This window comes from Lutra lutra, chromosome 15 (assembly GCF_902655055.1).
Source record: "Lutra lutra chromosome 15, mLutLut1.2, whole genome shotgun sequence".
NCBI lineage: Eukaryota > Metazoa > Chordata > Mammalia > Carnivora > Mustelidae > Lutra > Lutra lutra.
Genome location: NC_062292.1, coordinates 28,384,927 through 28,411,432, shown reverse-complemented (window position 1 = coordinate 28,411,432; position 26,506 = coordinate 28,384,927). Strand labels below are relative to the sequence as shown.

Genomic DNA, 26,506 nt, shown 5'->3' with positions numbered 1-26,506 from the left:
TTAAATACTTAAGATCATATAATTTCAGGGTCTTTATTTTCAAGCAATTTGGAAATAATATGTTTTTAATCTTGCTTTTCTTTCAAGAATTCAGTAGCTTTGTTGCTCGGACCAACACGTGTGGAGAGTTGCGTTCTACTCACGTAGGCCAAGAAGTCACTTTGTGTGGATGGATTCAGTACCGAAGGTAAACTGGCCTACGAGTGTCTGGTGGTGAGGGGTGACTGGGTGGCTGAGACAGTTAAGCTTTCAGCTCTTGATTTCTGCTCAGGTCATGATCTTAAAGTCCTGAGATAGAGCCCTGTGTTGGAAGCTGCCTGCTTAAGATACGCTTCCTGCCCCTCCCTCCCCCAAAAGAATGACTGGAGGTTGTTTTCCCCCAGTCAATTCCAAACTTTTATTAAAGTTTCCAATCAGAACAGCAAAAGCTTTGCAACTCCTGCAGGATTCTCAGAATTCCTTGAGTTTTCAGATCTGTTTTGCAAGACCCAAATAGAGTCACTGGAGTGGCATGTGTTGAAGGGTGTAATAACATGTGTTCCACCAGTGGACTGAAATGTCCCTTAGCCTACTCAAGTTAGGAGTTTCTAGGAGCAGTAATTAGGAGTGGGCCAGCTGATAGCTTCAATAGCATGAAAAAGTTTTATTATTCTAAATTTAGGTAGAGAAAAAGCCTAAAAACATGAATAGAGATTCCTTAAGATTAAAGCCCATTTTGTTATTCATCTCGATATTCTAGCACATACCTGAATAGTACATTAATTAACAATGAAGAGTTCCAAAATACAGAGACTGTGTGGCCTTCCTAAAGAATATGTTTCAGGGGCGCCTGGATGGCTCAGTGGGTTAAGCCGCTGCCTTCGGCTCGGGTCATGATCCCAGGTCCTGGGTTCGAGCCCCGCATTGGGCTTTCTGCTCAGCAGGGAGCCTGCTTCCTCCTCTCTCTCTGCCTGCCTCTCTGCCTACTTGTGATTTCTCTCTGTCAGATAAATAAATAAAATCTTTAAAAAAAAAAAAAAAAGAATATGTTTCAAAGGGGGACACACTTGAGTGGCTCAGACGGTTAAGCATCTATCTGCCTTTGGCTCAGGTCATGATCCCAGGGTCTTGGGATGGAGTCTCATGTCAGGCTTCTTGCTCAGCACGGAGCCTGCTTCTCCCTCTGCCTGCCACTCCCTGTAGTTTGCACTTGTGTGCTCTCTCTGACAAATAAATAAAATCCTCAAAAAAAAAAAAAAAAAAGAGTATGCTCCAAATGGGTGGATATTTGACCCATAAATGTGGTGACTTCTGAATTCAAAATCCAAAGAGGTTTTCTGTACCTGCGTGGTCCTAAGGATAGTATAAGAAGTGCGGGTTGAACACTAAAATGTTGGGATTTGGGGGACCTTCTTGATGGTTTGTGGAAGTATTAGTACTTGGACCACCTGTAGAAAATTATAGTTGTATTTTTTAAGAAAAGAGTTTATAGGGACACATGGGTGGCTCAGTCGGTTAAGTGTCTGCCTTCAGCTCAGGTCATGATCCCAGGGTTCTGAGATCAAGCCTCACTATGGACTCCTTGCTCAGCGGGGAGCCTGTTTGTCTCTCTCTCTCTCTTCCTGCTGTTCCCCCTTCCTTATACACTCTCTCTCTCAAATAAATAAAATCCTAAAAAAAAAAAAAAAAAGGAAAAGGAAAAGGAAAAGGAAAAGAAAGAAGAAAAGAGTTTATATTTCTATATTTAAGAAATGACCAATTGGATATTTCTAATATCCTAAAATATCTTCAGATTTTAATACTTGAAAAGTTTCCAAATTTAATAAAATTTTCTTATAAAGACTTAAGCCAATGAAAATTAAAATTTTGCCTTTTACTAACAAGCCAGCTGGATAACATTAGCTGCATGTATAACCAGTAAAAATTGAAATTGAAAATGAAAAGCCTGGGGTGCCTGGTTGGCTCAGTGGGCAGAGTGTGATTTCAAGCCCTTCTTGTGGGATGGAGTTTATTTTTTTAAAAAAATTTTTTTTTAAGATTTTATTTAGGGGTGCCTGGGTGGCTCAGTGGGTTAAGCCTCTGCCTTCAGCTCGGGTCATGATCCCAGGGTCCTGGGATCGAGCCCCACACTGACTCTCTGCTCGGCAGGGAGCCTGCTTCCCCCTCTCTCTACCTGCCTTTCTGTCTACTTGTGATCTCTCTCTCTCTGTCAAATAAATAAGATCTTTTAAAAAAAAATAAAGATTTTATTTGTCAGAGAGAGAGCGAGAGTGGGAGTGAACAAGCACAAGCAGGGGGAGTGGCAAGCAGAGGGAGAAGCAAGCTCCCCACACAGCAGGAAGCCCAATGAAGAACTCCCATTTTTTAAAAAAACAGGAGCATCTTGAGCAGCTCAGTTGGTTGAATGGCTGCCTTTGGCTCTGGTCGTGATCCTGGGATCAGAACCTGGCGTTGGAGCTCCGTGCTCAGTAGGGAGCCTGCTTCCCCTTCTCCCTCTGCTCCTCTGCTGCTCCCCCTGCTTGTGAGCTCTCTCTCAAATAAATAGATAAAATCTTTTTTAAAAAATTTAAAAACAGAAGATTAAGAAAATAACAAATGCAAAGTCTGGTTTTTTTTTACATTAATAAATTTACATAGATAATTGCATGAATGTAGCACATAATGAAAACATATAATTATTTATTATAAAAAGAACATGGGCGGGCGCCTGGGTGGCTCAGTGGGTTAGGCCGCTGCCTTCGGCTCAGGTCATGATCCCAGGGTCCTGGGATCCAGTCCCGCATCGGGCTCTCTGCTCAGCAGGGAGCCTGCTTCCCTTCCTCTCTCTCTCTGCCTGCCTCTCTGCCTACTTGTGATCTCTGTCAAATAAATAAATAAAGTTAAAAAAAAAAAAAGAACATGGGAAATTGCATGTATTTTTGTTTGTTTGTTGTTTTGCCTGCTTAAATTTTTCGCTCAGAGATTTTTGTCCTAACATGTTCATTTTCTTCATTGATCAGGCAAAACATCTTCCTGGTCCTAAGAGATTTCCAAGGGCTTGTTCAAGTTGTCATTCCCCAGGAGGAGGTAATCGAAGGAGTCCTACTATTATCTGAAAGCCTCTTTGATGCTGTGGTAGAGTAAGCTAAGTATGTTGGATAAGCATGTGTGTGTGTGTGTGTGTGTGTGTGTGTGTGTGTGATGAAATGTTCCCGGAATAATACATTGGTTATCTCTGGGAAAGGCGACTTTTTACTGTCTATCTATCTATACCCTTTGAATTTTGAGCCATATGAAGGGTACTACCAGCTCAAAATAATTTACCATTAAAATGAGATAAAATATCTCTCATCATGCTTGTTGGGCAATATTGGTTTGTCTTGTAATGTTTACAAATGCATGTATACCCAACAAACATATGGTTTACTCAGTTCTTAGTCTTTGAAGTAAGTAAAGAGCAATGAATTAACTTTCAGGGATCAAGATCCATAAACGAACATAGGGACCCAGGAGAGTTCCTTTCAGTTGGACTCCATTATTGCTATTGGATGTAACTGTTCCTAAGCTAACTCTGGAGACAGTTGCCTTAAAAGTATGTAGGAATTGTTTCCATCGATCATTCTTCTCCTTATTTTCCTTTAAGGAAAACAATTCTAAAACCCTTAACTAATAGTTTTTACCTGGTATATTATGTATAGTCAAAATGGGGATGCAGTTTACAAAATTCTTTGAGAAAGTCATTAAGGGCAGCCCCAGTATATATGGCAATCTACCTATGAGTGTTAATATTTTTCTAAACCATAGACTGCAGTTACTACATATTCCTTTAAACTCATTTGTTTGTCGGAACTGTTTTTCTCTCTCATTCTGTAGTCAGCTGCTTCTGTGAGGAAGATTCTCTGTGAAGCCCCCGTGGAATCTGTGGTGCAAGTATCTGGGACAGTAATTTCCCGACCTCCAGGACAAGAGAATCCAGTTAGTAGTTTAGAAGCGGTCTATGTAAATTTTACCTGTATACCTGTGCACTGTCTACACATTCAGGCAGCAGCGACCAAGTACCTATTAAACATCAGGCACTGAAAGTTCTGCAGGTTCTACAAATGAACCTGCAGATTCCAAAATCTTCACCAGAAGCACACACCAATGTGCACAGGCATGTTAAGACTTCTGTCAGTGGGGCGCCTGGGTGGCTCAGTGGGTTAAGCTGCTGCCTTCAGCTCGGGTCATGATCTCAGGGTCCTGGGATCGAGCCCTGCATCGGGCTCTCTGCTCGGCGGGGAGCCTGCTTCCTCCTCTCTCTCTGCCTGCTTGTGATCTCTCTGTCAAATAAATAAATAAAATCTTTAAAAAAAAAAAAAAGACCTCTGTCAGTGAGCACATCGGCCCCAGATACGCATAAGAATGTCAAAGCCACACACAGACAGGGATGCTTTAGACTCTGCCCTCCAAGCACCCACACACTTTACATATGTAAATAAGTGCATGCGTTTTACAAATGACCACTGTGTACTTGTCCTGATGAGTGATCTTTTTTTTTTAAAAAATAGGTCTTTTCTCTCTCTTTAAGAAAATGCCAACAGGTGAGATCGAAATCAAAGTTAAGACGGCTGAACTTCTGAATTCCTGCAAGAAGCTGCCCTTTGAAATTAAGGACTTTGTGAAGGTGCCATCCTCTGTTTTTTTAAGATTTATTTATTTATTTGATAGAAAGAGTACAACCAGGGGAAGCAGCGGAAGGAGAAGGAGAAGCAGGCCCCCTGCTGAGCCCAATGTGGGGCTCCATCCCAGGACTCTGGGACCATGACCTGAGCTGAAGGCAGACGCTTAACCAACTGAGCCACCCAGACATCCCATCCTCTTTTATTAATAAAATAGAGTATCTTAAGAGTATCTTAAATTCTCAATACTTCATCTTATAGTTAGAAAAAGCAATATAATTACAGGGCTGACATTTTTGTTGGGGGGGAGAAAAAAGGCAGCTAAGCTTTCACAAAGAAATGACAGTTGTATTTCTGATTAAAAAGTTGTCAGTGCATCGCTTCTCGGCCTTTTGGCTAAGATCAAGTGTAGTATCTGTTCTTATCAGTTTAAAAAGTTGTCAGTGCAGAGAGATGCAGAGATTTACAGCTTGAAAATAAGCAAACCTTACCGATTCCTACGAGTACCACAGTGGAGATGCCCTCTGCTGTTCCTTGCATTTCTTACACTTGTAGCTCCACTCAGGTAATAATGTCATAGCTGTTTTTACTGTGGTGTATATATATTTTTGAAGATTTTATTTATTTATTTGAGAGAGAGAATGAGCAGGGGGAATGACAGAGAGAGAGGAGAAGCTCAGTAGGGATCTTGACTCAAGGTTTGATCCCAGGACACCCGGATCATAGCTTGAGCCAAAGGCAGATGCTTAACTGCCTTTGAGCCACCCAGGCACCCCCTACTCTGGTGTATATTTTGAAACGATCGTTGAAGTCTTTAAATATATTTTTCAAGACTCAACTATGGGCTTAAATGAACAGATAAGTGTTTAGTGAGGGTAGGCAAATTGTGATCCATGAGGGGTAATAATAATAATGAAGAGTAAAAAAACCATAAAATCTATGCTAGTAACAAACTTAGAAGCTGTAGGAATTAAAGATGGTGTATTCGTGAATGGTGGAAAGTAAAGATAGAACTGAAGTTGTTGAAAATCCAAACTCTGTATTAAAGTTAATATCTTTTTAATATTTAAAAAATATTTAAACATTAAATTCTTCCCATTTGTTTAGAAAACAGAGGCTCTTCGTTTGCAGTATCGCTACTTAGACTTGCGAAGTTTCCAAATGCAGTATAACCTGCGACTGAGATCCCAGATGGTCATGAAAATGCGGGAGTATCTCTGTAATCTACACGGTAAGGGACATGCCTGAAAGTTCTTAAGCATTTTTAGCATCTCTTCTGTTCATTCAACGTCTTATTGCATCTTCTCTTTAGCACGATTGAGTCAGAAGTTGTCAGACGTCTGGAATTTACTTAATGTGTAAAGCAGTTTTTGAAGAAAGGTTCATTTCCAGGTGTTCTGTCCTAGGGCATAATTTGGTAACTTAGAGCGTAATTTCGTTCTACTAGGTCACAAATACAGTCTTTTAAAGATACTGTGTGGAAGGTAGAGAAGCCCCTTGTTATCTGTGAGTTTTCTTAATTCTTTTTTTTTGTTGTTTATAAACTTTTATTTTTTAAAATTTTATTTATTTACTTGACAGAGATCACAAATAGGCAGAGAGGCAGGCAGAGAGGAAGGGAAGCAGGCTCCCCACTGAGCAGAGAGCCTGATGCGGGGCTCGATCCCAGGACCCTGGGATCATGACCCCAGCCGAACGCAGAGGCTTCAACCCACTGAGCCACCCAGGCGCCCCGAGTTTTCTTAATTCTTTATCATGTTTATAATAATTTGTCAGGAGCTCAGAAATGTCCTGTGAATTAAATGAGACTGTTCAATCAGTCCTGGGCGGGTGGGGGTTTCTACTATGTTTGAGTTATTTTTGCTATCCAAGCAGAACATTTAGAAAACAGAATAATTCAGTAAAGAATCCATCAAATAGTTGGAATTATTTCACAACAAAAGTGTCACTTTATGAGCCAAATAGGTTTTATGAAAATCTTAAGCTTCCATCTTGGTTGGGTGGAAATCAGTATTCAATGAGCTTGGTAACTTCTTTTAGGCAAAATTCCTAATTAAAATGTAGGAGTTTCAGATTTGTTGAACTGTACCTTAGACATCATATTTGACAAATTCCTAATTATTAAATTCTGATGCTTCTCTCTTTTCAGGATTTGTGGATATAGAAACTCCGACATTATTTAAGAGGACTCCCGGGGTATGTATATCCCTTAAATCAACCTACCAATAGTGTCTTATTAGTTATGAAATTGGACCACTTTGTTTTTATATTCATGTGGCTATATTTTTTTAATATATTTTACTGTTTGACAGTGGTCACATTAACTGGGTTTTGTTAAGAGAGGAGAAAATTATATGGGTATTTTTTTTTTAAGATTTTGTTTATTTATTTGACAGACAGAGATCACAAGTAGGCAGAGAGGCAGGCAGAGAGAGAGGAAGGGAAGCAGGTTCCCTGCTGAGCAGAAAGCCCGATGCGGGGCTCTATCCCAGGACCCTGGGATCATGACCTGAGCCGAAGGCAGCGGCTTTAACCCACTGAGCCACCCAGGCGCCCCTATATGGGTATTTTGACTCAGAACTTTTCTCCTACATGAGTTTTCTTTCCCTTAATGTTTATAAATGCAAACCAATAATGAATTGTTTCCTTAAAAATAAACCTCTTGTGGGGTGCCTGGCTGACTCAGTCAGGAGAGCATGTGACTCTTGATCTCAAACTTGTGAGTTCGAGCCCCAAATAGGATATAGAGATTACTTAAATAAAAAGTTTAAAAGAAAATAAACTCCTTATTCATTAAGAATTGACATTTCTAGGGTGCCTGGGTGGCTGAGTCATTAAGCATCTGCCTTTGCCTCAGGTCATGATCCCAGGGTCCTGGGATCAAGTCCCACATCGGGCTCCCTGCTTGGCAGGAAGCCTGCTTCTCTCTCTCCCACTCCTCCTGTGTTCCCTCTCTTGCTGTGTCACTCTCTGTCAAATAAATAAATAAAATCTTTTTTAAAAAATTGACATTTCTAAACATTGTTATTTATACAGTCCGTGGACTTATAAAAACATAGTTTAAAAAAGCAGTTAGCAATTACTGGATAGGAATTGCACAAAATTCTTTCAGATCATAACAGAATTGGGAATTCATTTCAGCAAGCACGTTTATTACTTACCATGTACAAACATTGTTAAAAGCCTACTATGTGCAAGCCTTTTGGAGGACTAAAAGATGAGCAAGAGATGATCTCTATCATTTGCTCTTTAGTTAATTTCATTTGTGATGAGCTGAAGTATCAGATAGTTCCACCAGGTCTTAGGTTCAGGTTTTTTTTAACCATATTTCTGCTCTCCTTCTCTCGTTAAAAGGGTGCGAAAGAGTTTGTAATACCATCGAGGAAACCTGGAAAGTTTTATTGTCTCCCTCAGAGTCCTCAACAGTTTAAACAGCTTCTGATGGTTGGTGGTTTAGACAGGTGAGCCTTCTGTGTGCTAGTAGTAAGTTGTCAGAAAAGGGAGGAAGGTGGGGGGGAAAAAAGGAAACACAAAATCATCTGATCTCTTAGAAGAAGGTAGAAAATGGGGGCACCTGGGTGGCTCAGTGGGTTAAAGCCTCTGCCTTCGACTCAGGTCATGATCTCAGGGTCCTGGGATCAAGCCCAGCATCGGGCTCTCTGCTCAGCAGGGAGCCAGCTTCCCCCCTTTCTCTCTGCCTGCCTCTCTGTCTACTTGTGATCTCTCTCTCTCTGTCAAATAAATAAATAAAATCTTTAAAAAAAGAAGGTAGAAAATGTTTGAGCATTTGGAAAATACTTGTAAAATACCCCAAACATTTGTAGTCATTATTTAGTAAAGATGTATTGGGTAGCCGCCATGTGCAAAGCTATATGCTAGTAGATGTGCAGGGAATTAAAAAAAAAAAGCAAAAGTTTTAGGGGCACCTGCATGGCTCGGTTAAGTGTCTGACTCTTGATCTCAGCTTGGGTCTTGATCTCAGGGTCGTGAGTTCAGGCTCTGAATTGGGCTCCGAAGTGGGTATGGAACCTACCTAAAAAGAAAGAGAGAAAGAAAGGAACAAAGACAAAAAGTAAAGATTTTGCTCTCCAGGACTTAATGAATATAGTAAGACAGAATAGGGTAATAAATAAATAAACCAACTGTGATAGAACCCAAAAGTGAGTTTGTTGACAGTTGCAAACTAGGTGTTGTCTGGGGACATATTATTAAACAACTTTGTGAGCAAGGCCTTCTGGGACAGTGCTGCATCCCAGCAGATGAAGATGCGAATGGGAATGGCATAGCACAAGAAAGCTCAAGTGTATTCATGGAGCAAGAAGTATTTTGATTTGGCCAGAGCAAAAGAGTCTATATAAAGAGGCATAAGCTGCCTTGCATGCCAATCTACTATATGAATATTGAAAGGTGCCATTGTATGTTTTTAAAACTGCATAGATTAGTTAGTTTCTTATGGGTCTACCATACATCTGCTTAGAGCATCATGAAGAATTTTTAAAATTTCATATGTGCCTTAGGTACCATTATTAATTTATTTCATAGACTGCACTGCCAAGAACTTTTAGGGAAAAGTATGTGTATCTTCCTAGAAGCATGACTCAATTCATGTTATTTTTCAATTGTAGATATTTTCAGGTTGCCCGATGTTACCGAGATGAAGGTTCGAGACCAGACCGACAGCCCGAGTTTACTCAGGTACTGCGTGTACTCACTTCTGTCTCTTGGTCAGCCTTGCTCCAGCCAAGTAGTTCAAGACCGGGCAGTAATTTTATATGTAGGCAGACCTTGTTTTGTTGTACTTTGCTTTATTGTCCTTTGCAGACGTTGTGTTGTTTACTGATTGAAGCTTTGTGGCAACCCTTCAGAGCAAGTCTGTCAGCACCATTTTTCCAACAGCATTTGCACACTTCGTGTCTCTGTGTCACATTTTAGTAATTCTCAGGATATTTCAAACTTTTTCACTATTGTATTTGTTTTGTTGATCAGTGATCAGTGAATGTGGTTCCCTGAAAGCTCAGATGATGTTTAGCATTTCCTAGCAATAAAGTATTTTTTGATTATGGTACATATATTTTTTGACATAATGTTATTGCACACTTAATAGACTACAGCATAGTACAAACCTAACTTTTATAGGCATTGCGAAACCAAAAAATTAATTTGACTCACTTTATTGTGATTCTGCTTCATTGCAGCAGTCTGGAACCAAGCCCACAAGAGCTCTAATGTGTGCCAGTGCTTTACTTCTCATCACATTTTATCCATCAGATATTTAATTAAACAAACCTGCAGTTGAGACACTATTTAATTTTTGATTCATTTAATGTGTCCTTCTTAGAACGCTTATGATCATCAACTAAGAAATGCCAAAGATTCCTGCAGTGTTGTAATGGCGTTGCTAGGATAAAGTTCTTCTTCTTTTTTTTTTTTTTTAAAGATTTTATTTGGGGCGCCTGGGTGGCTCAGTGGGTTAAGCCGCTGCCTTCAGCTCAGGTCATGATCTCAGGGTCCTGGGATCGAGTCCCGCATCGGGCTTTCTGTTCGGCGGGGAGCCTGCTTCCTCCTGTCTCTCTGCCTACTTGTGATTTCTCTCTGTCAAATAAATAAATAAAAAATCTTTAAAAAAAAAAAAAAACAAAAACCAAAATTAAAAAAAAAAAAAAGATTTTATTTATTTATTTGAGAGAGAGAGAAGAGAGCATGAGAGGGTCAGAGAGAGGGAGCCCAATGCAGACCCCATCCTGGGACTCCAGGATCATGACCTGAGCCAAAAGCAGTCACTTAATCAACTGAGCCACCCAGGCACCATAGGATAAAGTTCTTTAAAACAAATCCCTTGTACATTAAGAGCCAAGATTTCTGTATGTTGGCATTTAATCTGACTCATCAAAGCTGTCATGATTTGGTTTTTATATGATTGCATGTTAATCAGTGTGGTAAAGGGGCAAAAATCATAAACTTTGGAGTTGGACACACCTGGGGTCAAGTGTAGCTTCACTACTTACTAACCACATGTACACAGTTAAGTTACAAAGCCTCTCCGAGCCTTAAGCCATGAGGAGAGTGATGGGAACTACTAAACAGGTTGATCCGAAAGCATTAGGAAAATGCCTGACACAAAACAGATGTGCAGTATATCCTCCCAACCCCCATCCATGGATTAAGTATTTATGTGCAGAATCCTGTGGTAACTTGAAACCAGCAGAATGTATAAATATGTACATATTACTACTGTGACTGTCCAAGTTAGTTTCCCTGTGTTATTTTGGTTTCAGATTGACATAGAGATGTCTTTTGTAGACCAGACTGGAATCCGGAGTTTAACTGAGGGCCTGCTCCAGTATTCCTGGCCCAGTGACAAAGATCCTGTGGTGGTTCCTTTTCCTTCTCTGACTTTTGCTGAGGCATTGGCCAGCTATGGAACTGATAAACCTGACACTCGCTTTGGGATGAAGGTACTTCTCTTCACTTTTCCAGGACTCTGTCCTACCATCGTCCTGCGATCTGTTAAACCACTTGGAAATTTACAACCAGTTACACACATTGTTAATCATATTTTTTGTTGTTACCTTAGCTTGTTACCAAGCTAGAGCAAGAGAGAATAAAAGCATGTTAGCACTACAGTACTTTTGTCCTATCTACTATGCTCCAAGACCGTTTCCAAGAGTAAGGTGTTCCTGCCATAAAGTTTTTATTATTGACAACTTAAGGTAATTATATGGACATGAATGGTCACTTGAAAGGAAAAAAAAACAACTATTCTTTCCTCTTTAATTTTTCTTAAGCTAAACTGGCACTTGGAAGACAAATGATTAAGATTTATTCTTTTTCCCTAGCCTATAAAGAGCTCAAGTATATGGAAATGTTTATTCAAATTATTGAGATCTATACATATTTTAACTAGGGGTAAGAGTAGGATTTATATGGAGCAGTTCCATTAACAAGCCTCTCCTTATTTGCTCTTAGAAAGCAGTGACCCTTTATGTCTATAATGCTGTTGGCATTTCTCTATCTCAGTTCTCAGTGCAAATTCCTTAGAAATCAAAGTTTCATTTCATCTATAAATAGGCAGTGTTCGATTCTTGGGATGAAAAAAATACACAGAATGTTCTAACTGCCTGCTTACAGCTGCCAACTTAACCACGTCTTATTTCTTCTTTTGTAATATGGAATAGGGGTGCTAATTACGTCAGAGTTCTTGAGTTAAGTTCCAGCTCCGGGTCGTCTTGGCCGAGTTATTTTCTTCTTCGTGCTTGGTTTATTCCTGTATTACATGGGGATAATGAGAGTGCATATCTCATACTTTTGTTATACTGATTAAATGAATTAATAATGATGAACAATACATTAGTACATTAACTCCTGTCATAGTGCCCAACCCATTAAAAACTGACTGCACTCTGTAAATGTTTAACATAATAAGATCTACTTGCTTTTTTAGACTCTTGTTTTTAAAATTCTGAGATAAAAATTACCTCACATTTATTTACTTTTTTTGTTACCCATATTATAGATCATAGATATTAGTGATTTGTTCAGAAATACAAAGGTTGGATTTCTTCAAGACGCACTTAGTAAACCCCAAGGAGCCGTCAAAGCCATACGTGTCTCTGAAGGAACAGTAAGTGACTCGTAGTTCTGTTTCTCTAGAGTATATATTCGGGAAGTAAATATGTTCAACATTGGCACATTAAACTTCAAGTAGAACAGTTCTTTTTTTTAAGAATATATATCTTTAGGGGCACCTGGGTGGCTCAGTGGGTTAAGTGTCCAATTCTTGATTTCAACTCAGGTCATGATCTTAGGGTCCCACCATTGAGCCCCACGTTGGGCTCTGCACTGGGTATGGAGCCTGCTTGAGATTTCTCTCTCTCCCTTTACCCCTCCCCCGCTTCTTAAAAAAAAAAGAAAGAAAATACATATTTTTATATAAAGTAGAGAATAAAACCTTGTGAGTGTGAGTTTACACTCAAGATCTAGAGTTTTTGTCTTTCTTTTAAAAAAATGCTATAAAGGGACACCTGGGTGGCTCAGTCAGTTCAGCCGCTGCCTTTGGCTCAGGTCATGATCCCGGGGTCCTGGGATCAAGTCCTGCATCAGGCTCCTTGCTCAGCGGGGAGCCTGCTTCTCTCTCTCTGCCTCTGCATGCCACTCTGCCTGCTGATGGGGTCTCTCTCTGTCTCTCTCTCTTTGACAAATAAATAAAATCTTTTTTAAAAAGGCTATAAAGTCTCTTCTACTTCATTTGAGATCATTCCCATTTGAGATCATTCATGTTGAGCATGAAATAGTATTCATATGTCTTCCAGCCTCAGTTTACCCAAAGGCTCTCAGCCCATATCAGCTCCAGGATCGCCCTTGCATGTTGGTTCTGGGTCTTCCGAGGGCTCTGGTCTTGGTTGCATTCAGTTGCATTAATAACAGCAGGAGGGCGAGGAGGTGGAAATGTGAAAAGCCAAAGCGAGGGGAAGTGAGGGCAGGCGAAAGAACGGCTGGGCTAGGCAGACCCCGACTCTGAGGTGATGAGACACGTCTGTTTTCCGTAGTTAGCACACCTGCTTTGAGCAGGATGTGAGAAGAGGGCTTCTGGAAGTACTTTGGATAAAATTACTGTTTTGAAAGACGACTCCTTTGTGTTCTTGAGCATATTAGTGTATTCAAAGTGGGAATAAGAATTCAGTCTCATTACTTTTTATTCACTTCGTATGGTTAGTGGAAAGTAATTTGTGTCCATACTCTAGTCCAGACATAATGAATGCGTTCAGGTAAGCTCAGTTTAACATATACTGCTTGGTATTATTTGCCTCAATTTGAGTATGTCCAGTCTTCCCCAAGCCGACTATAAGAAGTGCAGGAGTGTGAATCATGTCTCTGCCTTTCCGTATCTCCCATCCCTAGTCTAGTGCCCCGAGAATATTAGTTACGATGATAGTCCTAGTGTTTGTTACAAAGGCATTGAGATAACTTTAAAGAAGTAAGATACAAAGAATTTTAAGTGACCTGAAATAAGCAAATTCTGAGTCCTCTTTCTGATCTGAAAATGATTTTTTCTTACACAATTCAGTTGTAAAGATTTGAACATGATCCCTGCGTATTCCGCAGGCAGGCTTTTCTGTGGACCACATTTCCAGCCGTTGCCAATGATTCCTACATAACTGTGGGGAGAGGGGGACAATAAGCCCTGTACAAGCTCTAAAATGTTGTCATTTGGAAGCAGAAATTAAATTTTATATTAAATCCTATTGTGGTGGACACAAAATGTATTTGTAGCCCATTTGATACCATAGACATGTTTATGAAGCTGAGTTTACTGTCTTTTCAGAAATACTTAAAAAGGAAGGACTTTGACTCCATTAGAAAATTTGCAGCTGACCATTTTAATCAGGTAAGGAATTAATTACAATAGTTGTTTTTTCCCTATTAGGGATTCCATATTTTTAGTAAGTGTTTGAGCTCTTTATATAATCTCTAATTTTTGAGGTCTTACTATGTCAGACCATTCTTCTACTTTTCTTCTTTTAAGGTTCCTCTAATCCCAGGACAAGACTCTATTAAGATTTTGACTTAGACCGTTGAATCACCATTGATCAGAATGTGAAAATTCAACCATAGTTTTTTTGTTTTGTTTTTTTTTTTTAAGATTGTATTTGTTTATTTATTTGTCAGAGAGAGAGAGAGCGAGCACACAAGCAAGCAGGGTGGCAGGCAGAGCAGAGAAAGAAACAGGCTTCCTGCTGATCAAGGAGCCCGATTCGGGACTTGATCCTAGGACCCTGGGATCATGACCCGAGCCAAAGGCAGCAGCTTAACCGACTGAGCCACCCAGGCATCCCTCAACCATAGTTTTTAAAATAAATGTGGAGGGGCACCTGGGTGGCTCAGTTGGTTAAACTGTTAAGCATCTGCCTTCAGCTCAGGTCGTGATCAGGCCTCACGTCAGGCTCTCCCTGGTCAGTGGGGAGTCTGCTTCTCCCTCTGCTTCTCTATCCACTGGTGCTCTCTCTCGCTCTCACACTCTGTCACTCTCTCTCTCAAATAAGTAAAAATATTTTTAAAACTAAGTAAGTGTGGAGTTTTAATCCAGTTAGGATTAGATTAGAGCCTCATTTGCCCAGGGTTTGAAGGAAGCCTGTATTCATTGTTCTTCCTGTACCTTTTTTAAAATTTTTAAAATTAAAAAAAAAAATTTTTTTAAGATTTTAAAATTCAGAATTTTTAAAATTCTGAATCCACCTTTGACAGACACATTTTGTGTTGTTGGCTTGGTGAATGGAGGAACTGAACTACAGAGGAGTGGGAGTGGCAAACGGGCCTTTCTTATCTTGTCACTGGACCTGGAAATTGTCTCAGCCTTCTCGGAATCAGTAACTTTAAAAATAGTCATGTCCTCTGAGTCATTAATTTTCTGTGACATACTTTGTAGAATACATTCTAAATCTGAAGAGAGTATGCTCATTATAGTATCCTTTACAATAGGAATAAGATGAAATTATATGGGAATACTTAAATAAATTAAGGTATAATCAAAGGAATTGATATGATTAAAGTTCCTTTTTTAAAACTTTGTCTCCAAAGAGTTTGTAGTATGGGGGATATATTGATATTGTAATGATTTGTAAGAAAAGGAAAATACAGAATTTTATATAAACACGGATCATAACCATGTAAAAACACAGTATTTGTGTACTGAAAATGGACCACCCACCTCTGCCACCACCACAGCCAAGCCTCATACCTCGGGCTTAAAGGGATTTTCAACAAGAAAGAAAGATTAAGATAATGGTTTCCAAAATGGGTCAAGGCAAAATGAGAAAAGTCAGAGCAATATAAAAAGCTTTTCATAAAGTTAAATGAATTTAAAGAATTATCCTCTACTTCTCCTTATTCTTTATTGTAAAGATGTATGTTCTTTTATGAAATGATGCTAATAGCAGATAATGTTTTAAGTTTATTTTATGCCTTTGATAAAATTCATAAGTGGCAACTCTAGATCTTCCGATTTTTTTCTTTACTTTTATCTTGCTAGTGTTTGGAGTCTGCACTTAGGAACGACAGGACCAGGAAATAAGCCGGAAGGTTAACTTCAGTAACCTTCAGTTCATGAAACTCTTACTACATGTTTTTTTTTTTTCCTTTTTTACCATTTCTCATTAACTGATTTTTATAGAAGAAATGGGTAACACTTCTGTTTTTTTAATGTATTATTTTTACTTGATTTTTTTTTTAAATATGTGTCTGAATTTTTAGCAATATAGCACATGCACAGAGTTAAAAACACAAGTAGTAGGATGCCTGGGTGACTTAGTCTGTTAAGTGTCTGCCTTTGGCTCAGGTCATGATCCCAGGGTCTTGGGATCAAGTCCCACATTGGGCTCCTTGCTCAGTGGGGAGCCTGCTTCTCCCTCTGCCTGCCACTCCCCCCGCTTGTGCACACGCTCTTGCTTTCTCTCTGACAAATAAGTAAAATCTTCAAAAACAAGCACACACACACAAGTAGTAAAGGATTAATGAGATGCATAAGTGTGTGCTCTAGCTCACATCACTCCAGTCCCACACCAGCCAGAATGTCTCTGTTTTTTAGAAATATATCTGCATACTGGTGTTTTTGTTTGTTTGTGTTTGTTTTTACTTATCCATTTTAAACTTGATCTGTTAACGTCTGCATAAGCGACAAGGCTTCCACACACAGGCCTTACCTAGTTATTCTGTACCTCCTGCACAGCCGTCTTTCCGGACCTTTCCTTCATTCCTCTTTTGAGTAGAAGCCACTCTCCCTGGATCCCAGATCTTCCTCTATCTAATTTGTGTTGGAGTAGATCCTCAAGTAACTTCCTAAGAAAGCACACAAGAGATACACTTGCTTCGCCTAAAAATGTCTTTATGTTCGGGGCGCCTGGGTGGCTCAGTGGGTTAAGCCGCTGCCTTCGGCTCGGGTCATGATCTCAGGGTCCTGGGATCGAGTCCCGCATCGGGCTCTCTGCTCAGCGAGAGGCCTGCTTCCCTCTCTCTCTCTCTCTGCCTGCCTCTCCGTCTACTTGTGATCTCTCTCTGTCAAATAAAAAAAAAAAAAAAGGTCTTTATGTTCAAAACCTCACTCTTGATGACTAATTTGGTATAGTATAAAATTCAGAATTGCAGTCACATCCCTTTAGAACAATGCTACCCAGGGCACCTGAGAAGCTCAGTTAATTGAGCCTCCAACTCTTGGTTTCTGCTCAGGTCATGATCTCCTGGGTCATGGGATTGAGCCCTGCATCAGCTCCACACTTAATGGGGAGTAGGCTTGAAGTTTCTTTCCTCTGCCCTTACCCCCACTTTCTCTTTCACAAGAGCCCTCACTCTGTGCTGTCCAACAGAACCTTCCTTGTTCGTGGAAATGTTTTGCTTCTGCGTCATCCTATATGGTAGACCCTAGCCAGGGCAGCCATCCAGTGCTTGAAATGAAGCTAGTTTATCTGAGGAGATGAATTTTTAATTTTATTTCATTTCAGTTTAATAGGTATGTGTGAGTGGTGGCTACTGTATTAGCACAGCCTTAGCTTGCTGAAAGCATTGCTTTTTCTGTTGTACCTGCTATTACTGATGAGAAGCCTGATGCTGACACGAATGTGTTCCTTCACAGCAAAGCTGCTTGTTTTCCTTTGGAAGCATTCAGCCTCCTGATCCTTAATGTTGCAGAATTTCAATTTGTGTACGTTTGGGTCGTTTTGCATTCATGTGTTGTACCCTATAGGAGTTGTTTCAATATGATGGCTCATGTCTTTCATTTGTGGAAAATTGTTCTATTACTGATTGTTTTGACTTCATCATTCCCTCTAGTCTCTTTTTTTGGGAATTTCTTTTAGCCATATTTGGACCTCCTTTTGTAACTTAATATGTCTCTCTCTTTTTTTTTCCCCTGTGTTCTTCCTCACCATTTTCTTTTCCTTTTTATTCTGAGAAATTTCTTCAACTCTTCTGTTGATTCATTTTAGCAATCATATTTCAGTCCCAGTAGCTGTTTCTTTTTCTTTTCCATATTTTATTCTGGTTTTATTGATAGAATATATTTTTGAGGGCCTTTGAGGATTCAGTCCCTAAACTACCTCTTTCCTCTTGCGTCCTTTTTTTTTTTTAAATACTGCAGCATTTCTTTGATGTATGGTAACTGTTGATTGTATATATTTAGAATGAGGTGGGTTTTTTTCTTTTTTAAGTTCTTTCTTGAATTCCAGTCAGTTAACATACAGTATAATATTAGTTTCAGGTTTACAATTTAGTGAGTCGGCATTTACTTACAATACCCGGTGCTCGTCACATGTGCACGCCTTTACCCCCATAACCTGTTTCACCTGTCCTCCCCGACCTCCCGGAACGTCCTCCCCTCACCTTCCAGAATGAGGCATTTAAAAAGCTGGCTGGTTCACTTGGTAGAGCATTCAACTCTTGATCTCTCTATCTCCAGGTTCCTGAGTTCAAGCTCCACATTGGGTGTAGAGCTTACTTAAAGGAAAAAAAAATTTTTTTTAAGTGGTTAGGAATACAGGGTCCTTGGAGGGGCTTTGTGAATGGGTACGTTCAGTTTGGGGGGAGCAGCAGAGCCACTGGCCCCTACCCTGAGAATCCAAACTTCATCGGAGTCCTGAGGCTACCCTCTGGGCTTCTGCAGGATAAAATCCGTCCCTTCTGCGCTGAGATGCCTCCATTCGCTCCAGGCCAGAGCTCCCTGTAATCGTTCCTATTCTGTTCATTTGCAGCCTGCCACAGATTTGCAGAAACCTCTTTGCCAGTGTCTCCCCAACTTTTATTCCCTTTTGTTTCTGATTATGGTGAGATGACATCTGTAATTCCTCTAGTACCAGTTTGAAGGGGTTGAGGGAGGGAGTGAAAATCATCTCGTGTCCTGTTGGGAGCAAGAAATCTTTCTATGACAAGAAAAATAAATCACCCCCACTTTTTAAAAAGATGTAACTAAGTCTTTTTCTTTATCACAGGAAGTCTTACCTGTATTCCCAGAAGCCAGTAGAAACTGGAATTCTCCAGTTGCTCAGTCCATACTGGAGGAGCAAAGATCAGGACTAATCAGACTAATGGAAATCCGAGAGGATGATGTGGTCCTGCTGACTGCCGGGGAGCACAAGAAAGCAGTAAGAGGGGGCGACTGGGTGGCTCAGTCATTAAGCATCTGCCTTCAGCTCAGGTCATGATCCCGGGGTCCTGGAATCGAGCCCTGCATGGGGCTCCCTGCTCAGCGGGAGGCCTGCTTCTCCCTCTCCCACTTCCCCTGCTTATGTTCTCTCTCTCGCTATCTCTCTCTGTGTGTCAAATAAACAAATAAAATCTTTAAAAAAAAGAAAGAAAGAAAGAAAGCAGTAAGAAACACCACCTGTGAACAGCTGTGCTATTGATGCTGTGTACATAATACATATTTAAAATTGACTTAATTTCATAAAATGGGGCTGCTCTATATGAGTTTTTCTATTCATAAATACCTTTCAGCACTTAAAAACAATGCTTAAAAACAAAATCACTTAAAAAGCACTGAAAAACAAAAATCCAAAGAAGTGTTCTCTTCATCAGCTCCCAGCCTCTATCGGAATTGCTCACACAGTGATAATTACGATGTGATGATTGGCATTGTTCACACAGATTAGATATGGCTCTGATTAGGAAAGCCACTCAGGTCAAAGGCCATTGGTATTCCTTGTAGGACTGTGAAAAAATGTTTTCACTTTGAAGGTTTTGTAGATTAGGAAGATTTGGTAATCCCAAACTTTTGTAGATAATGCATTCCTAAAACTGTGGAGGGAGAGATCAGACTGCTGGAAGGCTACTGGGCTGGCAGACATCTCCAGCCCTACTTGGTCAAGACCAGACCCTTCCTCCTCAGGAACAGCTGCTGGGAGGTGATGAGTGCTGCCATGCCCTGGCCATCTCACCACCCTTCAGGAGATCTGTGGAGTGGACTGAGCCATAGAGATCACTGTAAAAGGTACGGAAGGATAGAATGTCAGTCAAACATGAATATCGAAAATACATTGGAAAGGTCAAGTGTGATATAAATTCATGTTTGCACTAAAGTATAATATGATTTCTTTATAGCAGTGGTGTTTGATTAATACTTTATCAAGTCCCTTCTTCTTTTTTGTATCATTGTTTCTTCCAAAGGAAAAGCTTCAGAGGTCAGTTTCAATGCAAAGTGTAACCTACTATCCAGCGCTGGGCCGGCTCAGTCGAAAGAGCGTGCGACTCTTGGTCTTGGGGTCATGAATTGCAGCTCCATGTTGGCTATAGAGATTACTTTAAATAAGTCAGTAAATAAAATTTTAAAGCATTTCTTTTGAATAAGTAAATAAATAAATGTGGAACCATCTTTCCCTTCACCTGCCATAATGGTAAAGAAAGCTATTTAATTACAAATTTGTTTTGATGCCGCAGTCATGTTTTGTTTTGTTTTTTTTAATTTTTTAATTTTTATTTATTTATTTGACAGACAGAGATCACAAGTAGGCAGAGAGGCAGGCAGAGAGAGAGGAAGGGAAGCAGGTTCTGTGCTGAGCAGAGAGCCAGATGTGGGGCTCGATCCCAAGACCCTGGGATCATGACCTGAGCCGAAGGTAGCGGCTTTAACCTGAAGGTAGCGGCTTTAACCCGCCACCCAGGCGCCCCTGCAGTCATGTTTTTAATGAATTCATTTATCAACATTATTGTTTAATACCAGTCATGAACAGCGCCGATAAACTTGCTGGGGAATGCACCAGTTAACTACAAATTTTACTGTCAATGAGTTTCTTACAAAAGAACTTGGGATTTTGTATTGTATAAATACCCTGCTGCAAACTTACTGGTCATTCTGCTTTCCCCTGGTATGAGGTGAAGCTGATGGTGTTCTTCTCTCAGAAAAGTGCCATTTGAATTCCTGCTAGGACTCCTTGAAAGAACTAAAAATTGGACTCAAGAGAAATAGCATTAGCACTCTGAATATGCCACAGGTCAAGTGCCCCAGGTGCACATGTAAGCTAGAATAGGCCCTGTGCTTGTTTCTAGGCATGGTTTCCTTTCTCAGGGAAGCTCCACATATCGTAGTGAACACTTCTGTTTGCTCAGCACTGTTCTGTGTGCTTTGTGGACGTTAACTCATTTAATCCTCATGCCAACCTTATGGGAGAGAAGGACCATTCTAAGATCAGAAAACAGAAGCATGGGGGCGCCTGGGTGGCTCAGTGGGTTAAGCGTCGGCCTTTGGCTCAGGTCATGATCCCAGGGTCCTGGAATCGAGCTCCACATTGGACACCTGCTCAATGGGGAGTCTGCTTCTCCCTCTCCCTCTGCCTGTCCCCCCACCCGTGTGCTTGTGCTCTCTGCTCTCTCAAATAAATAAAATATTTTTTTTAAAAAGAAAGAAAGAAAACAGGCATGGAGGTTAGAAATGTGTTCACATGCAACCAGGCAGTAAGGGAGCAGGTTTCTAACCTATGAAGTCTGGTTTCAAAAGTCACACTCTTAAATGGACCTCTTACCCATACTGCCCCTCTGATCATAGCCAACATTTGCTAGCCATCAGCTGGGTGCCAGGCACCCCTTGGAGCCTCACTGCACCCCGCAGGAGCAGTCAGGAGAATAATCACAGAACAGCCGCCGTAGGTATCTCACTTGATGTTCACAGCAGCATTTTGGAGTAGATCAATGGTTTTTCTCCATTGTCCTCCGGAAAAAAGTGTGGAGAAGTGAGTCAGTAGCCAAACCGAGATACAGCCCAGGTGAGTCAGACTCAGGTGTCTGTGCCCTCTGTCACTGTGTTACCAAATTCTCACCCGATCTTCCGAGTGTGACAGTCCTTCTCAACCATGTTTCAATCCGATCATCCTCAGCTCTTTGTCTCCTGAGAGGCTCAGAGTGTCTGAGTAATCGTCTCGTCCCTTCTCAGAGGATGGCCTGGCTGTAGAGTCCAGCTTGTGTCATTTGCTGCTTACTCTGTCATAGTGGTTAAATCAACATTCGTATCTTCTGTTTACAGTGCTCTGCGCTGGGAAAATTACGACTGGAATGTGCCGACCTTCTAGAAGCGAGAGGATTGGTGCTACGTGACCCAGCTCTGTTCTCTTTCCTTTGGGTTGTGGATTTCCCACTCTTTCTTCCCAAGGAGGAAAATCCCGGAGAGTTGGAGTCAGCCCACCACCCATTCACTGCTCCCCACCCCAGTGACCTGCAGCTCTTATACACCGAACCCGAGAAGGTACCATATCTGTTCTTCCACATAAAAAGGAAATGGGGAAACAAAGGCAAAGATGGTCTGATTTCACAGTCTCACCCAGTTCTGGAAGCCTCAGAGAGGTGGTTGGGTTTGAGCACATAGTAAATACATTGTCTCTGAGTAGCTGCACTGTCTTCAACCTGTAGAACTGAAAATTAGAAATTTTCCCTAACGTAAAGGCTCTGTGAATCTTGTAGGTCCGTAGCCAACACTATGACTTGGTTTTAAATGGCAGTGAGATAGGCGGGGGTTCTATCCGAATTCATGACGCAGAGCTCCAGCACTACGTTCTGGCAACTTTACTGAAGGTAACATCATCTTCTAACCTGTTGTTGTTGTTGTTGTTGTTTTTAACCAGAATATTTGTTGTTCTAGCCAGCATTGATGTGTATAGTGGTGAGCATAGCTGCCTTCCAGAATGTTTGTGGGATTTGTTTTTTTTTAATTTGTTAGGAATGAGGGGCGCCTGGGTGGCTCAGTGGGTTAAGCCGCTGCCTTCGGCTCAGGTCATGATCTCGGAGTCCTGGGATCGAGCCCCGCATCGGGCTCTCTGCTCTCTTGGGGAGCCTGCTTCCTCCTCTCTCTCTGCCTGCCTCTCTGCCTGCTTGTGATCTCTCTGTCAAAAAAAAAAAAAAAAAAAAAAAAAAAAAAAAAAAAAATTTGTTAGGAATGAAAGATTCACTAGATAGAGAATAGTGTTGGCTTGTCTCTCTACCTTTAGTGTAAGACTTTGAAAAGTAAATGATCATAATAGTTGTTTATTAGTAGGGACCGTTGTGTGCTGGGCATTAAGTACTTTATATGCACAGACACATTTAATCCTCACAATTACCCTGTTCTGCCCATTTTAAAGATGAGTGACCGAGGCAGATTGATAATCTGCCCGGAGTCACACAGCACAGAAGTCACCAGAGCCACTATTCGAATCCAGGCCAGGAGGCTCTTGAGCCCAAGCTCCTAACCTCCGAACCACCACACTGCACAAAAAATGATGTGGTCAGAAATGCATGGAAGTGTTGATTATGCTAGAGAAAGAGCCTGGCTTGAAAGAATTTTGTATCATTTCATATGGGTGATAAGATATGACAGAGAGTGGGATAATCAGGATTTTTAAAAGAAGAGTCTCCATGGATGCAGGCCTAAGAAACTGCAGTTTCTTGATGATTCGATGGAGGGCCAGGTTAGATTTCAGGAAAAAAATTGTCCAAGGAGAGTCTGATCTCGAGCGATTATTTAGTGGGATTAACTAACAGGTGTGAGGGAGATGGAAGAACTTTTCTTTTTTTTTTTTAAGATTTTACTTATTTACTTATTTACTTGGCAGAGAGAGACACAGTGAGAGAGGGAACACAAGGAGGGGGAGTGGGAGAGGGAGAAGGTTTCCCTCCCCACTCAGGTTTCCCACCGAGCAGGGAACCTCATGCGGGTCTCCATCCCAGGACTCTGGGATCATGACCTACACCAGAGGCAGACGCTTAACGACTGAGCCCCCCATGCGCCCCTAGGATGGAGGAACTTCACTGAAGGCAGGGTTGGAGAACTCCAAACCACAGACTCCCCCCATCAGCCTTGAGGACATTGCGACGTCCCATAATATTTCTCCTCCCAACTCAAGGCATCCAGTCATCAGTTTCCCAACCAGGTTTCTTCCTTCCTTTCATTGTCAAGCTTCTTAAATGAGTCAGTGAGAATCCATGGCTTCTGCCTCTTCCCCACCACCCGTGGTTCTCAGCCCCGCTGCGCATTGGAACAGAATCAAGTGGAAATTGTTTTGTTTTGTTTTTTTAAAGATTTTATTTATTTATTTGACAGAGAGAGATCACAAGTAGGCAGAGAGGCAGGCAGAGAGAGAGGAAGGGAAGCAGGCTCCCTGCTGAGCAGAGAGCCCGACGCTGGACTCGATCCCAGGACCCTGAGATCATGACCCGAGCCGAAGGCAGCGGCTTAACCCACTGAGCCACCCAGGCGCCCTCAAGTGGAAATTGTTAAAAACAAACAAAAAAAAAAGACCACCCCACTACTCCACCCCAGGTCAATTACAGGAAAGGCTGTAAGTGTGAGGCTTTCGCATTCATTCCTTAAAAGCTCCCCTCTTGGGACGCCTGGGTGGCTCAGTTCGTTGGACGACTGCCTTCAGCTCAGGTCATGATCCCGGAGTCCTGGGATCGAGTCCCGCATCGGGCTCCCAGCTCCATGGGGAGTCTGCTTCTCCCTCTGACCTTCTCGCTCATGCTCTCTCTCACTGTCTCTCTCTCAAATAAATGAATAAAATCTTAAAAAAAAAAAAAAAAAAAAAAAAAGCTCCCCTCTTGTTTCAGCTCTGTAGCCTGGGGAGAGAACCACCATCAGACACACTTTCAACATTTCCACACACATTGCCCCACATAAGTTAACTCGCAGAGCCACCAGATCCAGTGGCCTATTCTTAGCCCCCAAGCTGTCCTACCTCCCCCCAGCATTTGACGTTCTTCCTCTCTCTCTTTTTTTTTTTCTTTCTTTTTATTTATTTTATTTGACAGGCAGAGATTACAAGTAGGCAGAGAGGCAGGCAGAGAGAGAGAGGAGGAAGCAGGCTCCCTGCTGAGCAGAGAAGACGCTCTTCCTCTCTTAATAATGTTCTCTTACCTTGGCCCTGTGATAGGACACTTCCTGCTTTTTATCCTACCCTTCTGAGCCCACACCTCCATGTCCTTGATGGGTGCTACCCTGTCCCCATTCTCACTGTAATACTGGCTGCGTTATTGTGTGCCAGGCATCTCTCTACATGTTTCATTCTGTGACTTGTCCTAGTCTCTTGCAAAACCGTAAACAATCTGAAGGTGGTTTTTTTTTTTTAACTCGTTTTTTTTCCCTTTAGCATCTACGCTTACTGTGGACCCTCAGTGTGTATTCAAATTGAATTCTGTTTTGAATTTCAGGAAGATGTGAACTTGCTCTCCCATCTGCTCCAGGCTTTAGATTTTGGGGCGCCCCCTCATGGAGGAATTGCCTTAGGTAAACAACTGTCCTTTGACAAGCTAAATTTCATTCCGTAACCTTATGTCTCAAATTTGGGCTCAGTTTCCAGGCAGGGGCAGAGGTGGAGAGGAGGGGATAAAAAGGATAGGGTGTGAGCCCAAGAATTCTGTGAGATTTTAAGTTTCTATTTTCCTTTCGTTGATATAGTGTACTTCTAAAATGTACTTTAATATGTACTTTACCAGCTAAAGGTAAAACTTTATAATTTGCACTTGAAAGATTTCTTTTTTTTTTTTTTGTCAGAGGGAGAGAGAGAGAGAGAACGCACAAGCAAGTCAGAGGCAGAGAGAGCAGGCTCCCTGTGGAGCAAGGAGCCCGATGTGGGACTCGATCCCAGGACCCTGGGATCATGGCCTGAGCCGAAGGCAGCTGCTTAACCAACTGAGCCACCCAGGCATCCCTTGAAAGATTTCTTAATAGAATAAAACTTCAGTGTTAAGTCAATATTGTTCAAGTCCCTGGGGGCTCACAGACGCATTCATAGGCGACTGGAAGGCACTGCTCCATGTAGTATTCAGCTTGTGTGAGAGCAAGAACATGCCAGTGCCCTTCTGCCGTCGTTGCTCACCTTGCTGGTTTTATCAAACGAGGAGTGTGAGAAATTCTCGGAAGCTTACCTAGATTGTAGGCACTCAACAGCAAGGACTTCTGTTTGTGTTCTTGGAGTGCCCTGCACAGCACCTGGTTTTTGTCAACCTTTAGAAAACCCTTGCTAAGGACTCATTAATTGCTGTCACTTCATTTGAGCATGTGAATATTCATCCTCGGCATTTTTCTAGGATAAGACAGAAAAGAACCTTTCAAACACACAGAAGTTCCCTAAAAAAGGCAGGGAACTCTGCTTGGCTGCAACTAAAGATTCTTATTTAAAAGTTCTCTACAGCCTTTGTGGAAAAACTTAGTCACTCCCAACCTTAGATTCCACTCTCATCTGTTACCTTTGTATTTTACTTCCAGGGTTAGACAGACTGATATGCCTTGTCACTGGAGCACCAAGCATCAGAGATGTCATAGCCTTCCCCAAATCCTTCAGGGGGCACGACCTCATGAGCAATGCCCCAGATTCTCTCCCTCCTGAGGAACTGAAGCCCTATCATATCCAGGTCTCCTGGCCAGCAGACTCGGAAGCAGAAAAGAGCTTGTTGAATCAGCCATCCCATCCAGAAAGTTGAGCTTTTGAGTTTTGTCTGCTTGGCTTCCCAAGGCTGAAATCAGATGCAGAGTGCTGCCACAAGCCTGATGAGCAGGTCTTCAAGGGGAAGGAATCCAGACAACATTCTTCACCACAACAAAGAAACAGAAGGTATCTAATTTTGACTTGATAACACGCATTACTAGGATTTTTTGTTTGGGACTTTTGTGTAGTTTCTGTTACCTGGACAGGTGTGAAAATGGCCCTTTGTCTGAGTAATATAATAGCTTAGTGTTTTCTCATGTTTTTCATACCTGGATAGTAGATCGTTTACTTGAGACAGAGGTAATCAGTAATCAGACCATGTGAAATGTGGGGAGATGCTTGCCCCTTTAGTCAATTGATGAGGGGGTCATTTCAACCAGCCTCATCAAGAGAGTCCTGTAAAGGAAGCTAAATAGTGATATCTCAACGATAAGCATAATATAGTGAGAAGCATCATGATAT

General features: G+C 41.4%; 1 protein-coding gene and 1 pseudogene across 3 annotated transcripts in view; both read left to right on the top strand.

Moving 5' to 3' along the window:
- DARS2 (aspartyl-tRNA synthetase 2, mitochondrial) overlaps positions 1 to 26,506 on the top strand; it is a 27,922-nt gene extending 1,416 nt beyond the window's left edge. The window contains exons 2-17 of one of the 3 annotated variants that reach the window (XM_047705001.1): positions 88 to 187; positions 2,979 to 3,045; positions 3,832 to 3,933; positions 4,526 to 4,621; positions 5,724 to 5,847; positions 6,766 to 6,812; positions 7,971 to 8,077; positions 9,242 to 9,311; positions 10,892 to 11,071; positions 12,130 to 12,237; positions 13,939 to 14,001; positions 18,590 to 18,742; positions 21,613 to 21,831; positions 22,047 to 22,157; positions 24,768 to 24,843; positions 25,825 to 26,506. In XM_047705001.1, coding sequence (XP_047560957.1) covers positions 88 to 187; positions 2,979 to 3,045; positions 3,832 to 3,933; positions 4,526 to 4,621; positions 5,724 to 5,847; positions 6,766 to 6,812; positions 7,971 to 8,077; positions 9,242 to 9,311; positions 10,892 to 11,071; positions 12,130 to 12,237; positions 13,939 to 14,001; positions 18,590 to 18,742; positions 21,613 to 21,831; positions 22,047 to 22,157; positions 24,768 to 24,843; positions 25,825 to 26,039 — 1,838 coding nt within the window. In that variant the 3' untranslated portion in view covers positions 26,040 to 26,506. Of the gene's footprint in view, positions 1 to 87; positions 188 to 2,978; positions 3,046 to 3,831; positions 3,934 to 4,505; positions 4,622 to 5,723; positions 5,848 to 6,765; positions 6,813 to 7,970; positions 8,078 to 9,241; positions 9,312 to 10,891; positions 11,072 to 12,129; positions 12,238 to 13,938; positions 14,002 to 18,589; positions 18,743 to 21,612; positions 21,832 to 22,046; positions 22,158 to 24,767; positions 24,844 to 25,824 lie in introns of those variants that run through there. The other 2 variants (XM_047705002.1, XM_047705004.1) reach the window with 2 other exon arrangements.
- LOC125086489 (uncharacterized) lies at positions 4,993 to 5,106 on the top strand (annotated as a pseudogene).